Source organism: Pantherophis guttatus, chromosome 7, assembly GCF_059756535.1.
Source record: "Pantherophis guttatus breed Tessera chromosome 7, ASM5975653v1, whole genome shotgun sequence".
In the NCBI taxonomy this organism is placed as follows: Eukaryota; Metazoa; Chordata; class Lepidosauria; order Squamata; family Colubridae; genus Pantherophis; species Pantherophis guttatus.
The window spans coordinates 32,849,463-32,857,712 of NC_142069.1; the positions used below are offsets into that span (position 1 = coordinate 32,849,463).

An 8,250-nucleotide genomic window follows, 5' to 3' on the forward strand; every position below is an offset into this window, starting at 1 on the left:
TGGTATTTATCAAATGTATGCCAAGACCAGAAATAATGTGCCGCAGACCAATTTCTCAAAGCACTTCATGATGAAAGGAGTGAGTGCCACTGGACTGTAATCGTTGAGGTTATTGATAGGGAACTTCTTTGGCAGCAGAACAATGGTGGAAGCCGTCAAACAAGATGGAATAGTGGACTGGGATAAAGACTGATTGATGATCCTGGTAAAGACTCCAGCAGTCTCTAAGCACTCGGCCAGAGATACCGTTGGGACTGGCAGCCTTTCTAGGGTCCACAGCCCTCAGAATGCTCACCTCCTGTTCCTCCATGATGAGGTGAGGGCTATAATGTGCTGGTGACTATATTTTAGTTGTTTCCACTTCAAAGCAAGCAAAGAAATAATTCAGCTCTTCTGCCAACGAAGCATCCCTCTCAGCAGGGATGGTAATTTGTTGAATCCTTTGCCACACCTGCCTGTTACTATAAAAATTATCCCCAATCTTCCTCTTATAATCATTCTTGGCCTTCCAAATACCTTTCTTCAGACTAGCTCTGGCAACACTGTATGTTGTCCCATCACCAGACGTAAAGTCCTGTCACGCAAGAGGCGCTGGACTTTTTTGGTCATCCAGGGCTTCTGACTGGCATAGATCCTAATACGTTTATCCTCAGTGATAGTATCGGTGCAGTGCTTGATATAGCACAAAACAGCTGCTCATCTGCAGGTAATTTTCCTGCTCCAGCCAATCCTGGCATTTCCATCTAGGTGTCTTACACTGAGCTGCACTCATTAAGCAGTTACACAGCTAGTTATAAGGCAGAAACAGAAGGTAGCTAAATCAGTGGTCACCAACCAGTGGTCCGTGGTCCACTGGTGGTCCACAGAAAAATTATTTGCATTTTTTATATTGCACTAAATACTATTTATCTTTTTAAAAAAATCATATTAGTGGTCCACAGGATTTAAAATTATGAATTTAGTTGTCCGAAAGGTTGGTGAACCCTGAGCTAAATAGTCACTATTGATCCTGGCCACTCCTGAGCTATGGATTTCAAAGACTTAACACTGATAAAAATAATCACTGATGAATTTGACTTTCCAGATTGAGGAAGATTGGGAAATGGATTCACTATATCCAACTGGAAAACAAAAGTAAAGAACCGTTCTGTTACAACTTACACTAGACTTTAAAACTACAAATGCTGTGGAGATATTCAGAAGAGTCTCATGACTTTGGGGAATAAAATTCCACTGTTAGGAAAGATCTCAATTAATTTTAAGAGAAAGCCTTATCATTAAGAATCAATCAAGGATATTTTATCCTGGTCGGACCTGAGACAATGATCGTAGTGACTTACAGTACATCAGAAGCCATTGTGGACATTCGGAGAGTGAAATACATTAATAGACTGTTAACAGAGGTCTTTGAAGTTTACTTTGCTGTTGGTTTTACCCGTTAACCATGTTTCCATGTAGTAGATAGATGTCAGGCTAAGTGGGTTGGGAAAAGAACATTGTAGAAATTTATAAACTGTGTGCCTGTTTGGCAAGGGGGAAAGTTATTATCTTTGAAATGTATTTATCAGCATTCAACTGGGGGGACAATTTATGTATGTTTAGATTTCTATGCACTTTTTTGTAGTCTTGTTTAGTTTGTTTTGCTTTTGTATTATCTTCTCCCCCCCCCCTTTTTTTGGAATGTGTATTTTAATGCTTTGTATAATAAAAAAATATACTAAAAAGAAAAGCTACTCTTCTGAAAAAAATACTTGCTTTCCATACATAAAACGCTTAAAGAAGACATGCTATTTGCAGCCCTTTTCAATGAAAGTTCATCTTGATGCTAAACCTTCCAATCTTGGGAACCCCTTTTGTTATTGTGAATGGAAATATAGTTTAGTTGCATTGGATATGTATCTCTAATTAGCCAAAAGGCCAGTTCCTTTATAATTAATCAAATATCTGCTTTTTTTTTTGCCCAACCTGTCACTGAGGTTCTTCTCAGAATAATACATGTTCTATGTGCTGCAAACTGCAAGGCTTCCATTTTGCTTGATATACAGATCTCTGAGAAACACTTTTCTTCATGAAGATCCTGAAGACACTGGAGATATTTATCTGTATGTAAACGGCATTAAGAAACTTGTTCTAGCAACTCATTCTGGAAACACCAGTTTTCATGTATTATACCTGTGTTTATATGCCAACTATTTTGTATGTATACTTGAGAATTAGGCTTTGAGAAGGAGGTATCATAATTCCTGACAGGTCCAGGCTAATTTGGCTCCTTTAAGACACCTGAAGTCTATTTTACCAGTTCCTATCCCATATGAAAAAATAGTAGGTAAGATTTATTTCTGACAGTGATACTTATGTTCAGTTCACTTAAAAATCACAGATTATAAAACTGGAAAATACAATAATATTTTATGCCAAATAACTTGAGTCCTCAATGGAGCATTTCATTAAAGAACTGAAAGAAAGGGAAGAAATCCCCAATACATGACCAGCGCATATTTGTAACATCCGGAGAAGTCTCTGAGCTGTGACAGTTCTGATTTTTTCACACTGAAAAGAGGAAAACAAAAGATCAAACAACCCTTTTAAAATATCTGTAGAATTGTTACCCTATATAAAGACGGGGGGAGGGGGGGAGGGGACAGCCAAATATAGTCTTGTTCTGCAAAACTGGGTAAATCCAAAAGACCATTTAATTACTGTACCCAGTTTCATCATCTGCCAGAGAAAGTGTATTGCCAGGTACAGTGAATTACTGACAGGTAATTCTCAATTTACAACCATTTGTTTAGCATCTGTTTGAAATTGCTAACTTTTCAGATGACAACATCCCCATCCCATCCTGTCAGAACCTATCCTTCCATCCCTCCCCAACATCACAACTGATGAAGCTTCTTGGATGAGAAACAAAACTTCTTCCTCAAAGGAAAAACAGTCCAGTTGCCTTTGAAAAAGCCCTTTTGAGACAACTATGATCTGGATGACTGAGAGTCTCCACAGACACAGCACTGAAAAAGGTTACTTATGACTGGTCCTCCCATTTATGACTGTTGTAGCAGTCCCACAGTCACATGATCAAAATGTGGACTGCACACCAGAACTACTAGAAATTCCGTGCAACCTGGGGAACGAGAAGAGCTTTGGGGGCCGGAGCGTGCCACCGCTTGCAACCAGTGAGGATGCACTTCCGCCAAGTGATGTGGCCCCCTGCTCCCGCCATATCTGCCCCTCCCACCTACAGTATCGATGTCATGGCCATCTGCGTCACAAAAAATATGAAATAATTTTGTTCTATTTTTGCCAGGTTGTTAAATGAACATTGGGAAGGCTAATAGAGACAGTGATCCAATAACTGGAAACAGAAATAAGAAGGATGTTAGCCTATAGGAGATACTATTTGATTATTTGGCTGATTATTTAAAAACTGGCATATATTGGTATTAGACTGCAAAATGAATGTGTTACTTAAACAATACAACTATATATAATTTTAAAAAAACAAGAGGTCTTACTTCAAGTTCACAGAACAAGACAGGGCTACAGTAACGATCTGCTAGCTTCCAGACAGCATCCATATCCACACTGATTTTATTCATTCTACCTACTATTTTTTTAAAAAAGACAAGAAAAGAAGACATTTTCAGAATCTTTTTTCCAGGTATTTTTGTTTCTTTTATTTAATATCAATAATATATTATTGGTAAAAATAGTAAGCATTTATATTTAAGCCCTGAATAAAAACCCTGACCATTAAACACAGCTGATTCTGGTATAACAAATTGCTAAATGGTAATAGATTATTAAGTAAAAGTATACAAGTATGCAAAATGGAGCACTAGTTAGTTGTCAGAATTTAAGTACCGTGTTTCCCCGAAAATAAGACAGCGTCTTTTTTTCTTTCGACCCCCCCACCCAAAACCGGCTAGGGCTACTTTTTGGGGTTGTCTTAATTTTTTTTGAGGTGCAGGAGGGGAGGAGCGTGGTCACCTCATGGCTGCTGGGCCCCTTAATCACGACCCGCAGATCAGCTGATCCAGCAAGGGCCGGGAGTTCTGTCTCTCTGGGCGCCTGGAGATGTTTCCGGCACACTCTTGCTAGCCCTAGCCCTTCCCACGCCGCCAGGTAACCTCGCAGCCAAGGGCCCCTCTCTTCCGCAGCTCACCTTGTGACTATGGAGCAGGTGGTGAGCACGGTTTGCACTCCACCAGGCCTGGATCTTGGGTGATGCTCAGGCTGCTGCTACGATGAGGCAGGCCCCCAGAGACAGAATTCCTGGCCTTTGTTGGATCAGCTGATCCGCAGGCCGCGATTAAGGGGCCCAGCAGCCATGAGGTGACCGGGGAAGGGAAGGGCTACCTCCTGTGCTGGCCAAGCCCATTTCCTTCACTAGTGCTTATTTTCGGGGCAGGGCGTATTTTCGGGAAAACATGGTAGCAACCTGCTACATTTGAGATAAAGTACTGGTTGTTGAATAGAATAGACTGCCTGCCAAGTAGTGTTAGATTTGATAGATTGTTTTAAGCAGCAAATGTATCTCATACATACCACCAGTAACCAGAAAGCACACTTTTCCAAGGAAAAAGTTTGCATCTACATGTATAAGGGAAACTTCTATATCTTCAAAACTGGCAAAAAAGCAAATAAAAGGAAACAAAATGCAGGGGTTTTTTTACAAATGCAAAGAAATCCTTTGCTATATTCATGATATAGTGATAATAGCTTTTAATAAATCATAAAAAATTAGAAAGAGGCCCCATTGGTGAAAATAATTGCTCTTTCAGTTTTTACATAATCTCTTCTATATTACTGAATTCCTGAAGGAACAAATTTCTCTAGATAATATTCAAGTTTAGAAGGAAAAAAACCCTTATTATTTTAATAATATTAGCAATTTATTAAATAGAATTTCATTTTATTTTTTATCCCTGTTTTGTTTTATAAATAACTTAAGCCAGAGAACATACCTAATGTACCTAATTTTACATACTTTAGAATATTTAAAAATGCTTATAGCTTTCACATGTGGAGGACTTCCTTGGGTTGGCTCTTTGGTTCTATTATTTTTGCTATGAGATTAGTTGAGTCTTAGCTTTCTAGTATTACCAGGTGTGTTCAAGAACTTGATTTGAACTATAAATTGCCTCTTTTAGGATCCATTCACTGAAGGATCTTCTAATTATAATCTATTATCAAATGATAATCTATTGTCATGCATGCAGTAATTTCTTTCAGTTAAATGTTTTTAGTGACATACTGTACATAAAACACACAGAATTAAAGTATACAAGTGATTTCTTTAGGTAATACTTAAATTAGTCTAAATTGTAATTAATTTAGTTGGGGAAAACAGTAATTCAGTTCAAAATACAAAACAAATTGAAATGCAAAGTCAAAAATAGAAAAAGAGCAAAAGGATACATAATTCAAGGGCATTGGCATGAAAATTTAAAGTAATCTTCTCTGAAAGAAAAGGTTTAAAATATTTTTTTTCAAAAAGGTCCCATAGGATTGGTCTAAAGAGAGGGCAGAGGTCAACTGGATCTAGACCACAAAGCAGGGGTGAAATGCTACCGGTTCGCTCCAGTTTGGGCAAACTGGCAGTAAAAAAATGCTTTAAAAAGTTTTTTAAAAAGTTCCGACGATCACAGCTGGGCCATGCAATTGTCGAAACCTTCTTTTTACTTTTTTAAAGCATTTTTTTTACTACCTATTCACCCGAAACGGTAGTAAAAAATGCTTTAAAAAAGTAAAAAGAGGTTCCGATGATCGCGCGGCACAGCTGTGATTGTCATAACCTTTTTTTTACTTTTTTAAAGCATTTTTTTACTATCTATTCACCCAAACCGGTAGTAAAAAAATGCTTTATAAAAGTTTTTTTTTAAAGTTGGTCATGCCCAGTCACATGACCCCCCCCACCATGCCACACCCACCAAGTCACGCCCACAGAATTTTACATACTTTAGAATATTTAAAAATGCTTATAGCTTTCACATCTATTCAATGCAAATAGGTAAACTTATGTTCCCCCTTGAGTTTATTACGCTTTGCCCAAATTAGCAATTAGACAAACAAATCCCTTCTCACCTTCTGTCAAATATATTATTTCTGTTCATACCTGTATTTGCTTTGAACATTAATCATAAAGACAATCAAATCAATCCTTGGTCGAACGTGGTTTCTCTCCACAGGTAAAGGAAGAGAGGCTGCCAAATGGCTAAAAAAAGAAAAAAACCTGCATTTTCAGTCAACAGTCCCAAACCAAGTTTGTTCTAAAGAAGTTTTATTGGAAAAGAAAATATTAACATTAAAGTATTAAACTAAACTACAGCACTTCAGAAAAAAAAAATAGTCGCAAATGTAACATAGTATGATTACACTTAAGTACTAGCTATGTTGTGTGATTTTATCTGAAGATTAACTTCTTCTGCTAGTTCCAAGTGTATTGGGCTACAATCGCATTATAACAAGCCAGAAAGTGACATAAAACTGTTATATGCCAGCTATTGGCAAGAAATATTATTAATACAATTGCTGAACAATAAAACAGCTCCATTAAATATTCAAAGTCTCTACTTCAGTCATCAACTAGCAAACTATTAATTATCTAGTTAGGATTAAACCCCCCCTTTTGGGGGGGATAGAAAATAGAATGTATTGGGGCACTGCCCAGATCATTCCCAGAAATTGATAACATAATCAAAAGCAAGGGCTCTGCAGGGGCAGATTGAACATACAGTATATAGTATTTCCTCATTTTTTAGCATGGTACTTTACCATAATACCATAGACCACAAATAGTCATCGTTTTAGATTAACAAATGTTGTATAGAATTCCACAAAATGTAGTTGAGAACAAAAATTCTGGCAATAATAAAAGTGGAGGTTTTTTTCTACTACTTACATATTTATTTTCAAATCTTGCTTTTCCTTAAGTATAGTTTCTGCTAGTTGCTGCTGGAAAACATCATTTGTTCCCACCAACTATTAATGAGGAAAAAAGTTAGTTCAAATAGCTGCAAGAAAAACAGTGATCAGTTCTAATCTGCTATACTTTTGCTGTCCTCATTCTTCTATTATCAAATTCAATTAGTTGAATTTTATCAGACTCAATAGAAAAAATAGCCATTAACTGGGAGGAATTTAATAGGCAGTCTTTATTTTCAGGTCACAAATGTGTTGTTGTCAATACTTCCTTAGTTTAGTTTACTTGGCAACATTCAAAAAGCGATTTTCTTTCAGTATCCTTTTTCAACTTCCCAATCTAGCCTATACAAAGATATTCATTTCCTTTGCAGTCCCAAAGGTGCTTTTTTTCAAGAGGCAACTGGACTTTCTGGAAGCCCAGTTGTCTCTTGAAAAAAGCAGCTTTGGGACAACCACGACCTGGATGACTGAGAATCTCCATAGACATCCACTTTGCAGATTTCCCCTTCGGATCGAGAGGGGTGACTATTCCATAAGCGAAATCATTCCGCAGGATGTCGCTCCTTGGAAAGTTTCAGCGCAACTCCCGTGTCAAGCTGAAAACACCCAAATCGCTGGTTAAAGCGGGCTAAAAGGAGACGGACCTGGCGACCACTGGCTGAAGGACGGAATGGCTTTTTTTAACCGGTTTTCAACTCAGGACCTCAGAACCGATAACCGGAGAAGGGACGGCAAGCGCAGACGTTACCCGCGTGAACTATTGTTTTATAGACGTCACGATACGTACCAAAATGGTCGCAGAATTAAGTGTTGGGAGTTTGCCAAAGGCACTCAACGTCGACATTATCACAACTCAGAAAAGCGCATTCTCTTTTTCAAACTACCGCCAACTAGCGTCGCCGTGACGTCATCATATCGTCGCCTGCGGGCGGTCAAGAAGATGAAGCTGGAAGACGGATTCCGGAACTAGACCGCTTTTTTTTGTTTTTTACTGCGCATGTACATTCGGGCGATTGCACGGAGCACGTTAAGACTGTGCGCATGCGCGCTACTTCAGAAGCCCTGGTTCTGTTGCTGATCTGCGCTGCAGAACCTGATCCGGGTCCGGCGCTTTGGAGCATGCGTGCGTTAGTCTCGCTGTTTTCCCTTGGGCAGTGAGGGATAAGTACCCGGAGCGCTGGGCTCTCGTGAATGAAATGATTGTAACCACAAATGAAACTCTAAACACGCACTTTATATAAAAGAGGAAATGTTGTCACAGGTTTAATTTCTCTTTTCGGAATTGCTAAGTCAGCATGGATAACCTTTCCTCGAAGCTTGCATGCA

At 38.5% G+C, this 8,250-nt stretch overlaps 1 protein-coding gene across 1 annotated transcript; it reads right to left on the minus strand.

The window, feature by feature from the left end:
- Positions 1-2,312: 2,312 nt before the first annotated feature.
- CENPM (centromere protein M) lies at positions 2,313-7,953 on the minus strand. The gene is made up of 6 exons (XM_034403097.3): positions 7,712-7,953; positions 6,902-6,981; positions 6,116-6,214; positions 4,546-4,625; positions 3,513-3,604; positions 2,313-2,550 (listed from the first exon to the last, which is right to left on the minus strand). Exons 1-6 carry the CDS (start codon positions 7,766-7,768, stop codon positions 2,410-2,412), a joined length of 549 nt encoding a protein of 182 aa, XP_034258988.1. The 5' UTR covers positions 7,769-7,953; the 3' UTR covers positions 2,313-2,409.
- Positions 7,954-8,250: the final 297 nt, after the last annotated feature.

Coding starts and splice junctions, on each gene's coding strand:
- CENPM (XM_034403097.3), bottom strand. CDS start 7,768: ATGTCGACGTTGAGTGCCTTTGGCAAACTCCCAACACTTAATTCTGCG. Junction 6,215..6,901: donor CAAGATTTGAAAATAAATAT/GTAAGTAGTAGA, acceptor TTCTTTTTTTAG/CCATTTGGCAGCCTCTCTTC. Junction 2,551..3,512: donor TCTTGTTCTGTGAACTTGAA/GTAAGACCTCTT, acceptor TCCTCTTTTCAG/TGTGAAAAAATCAGAACTGT.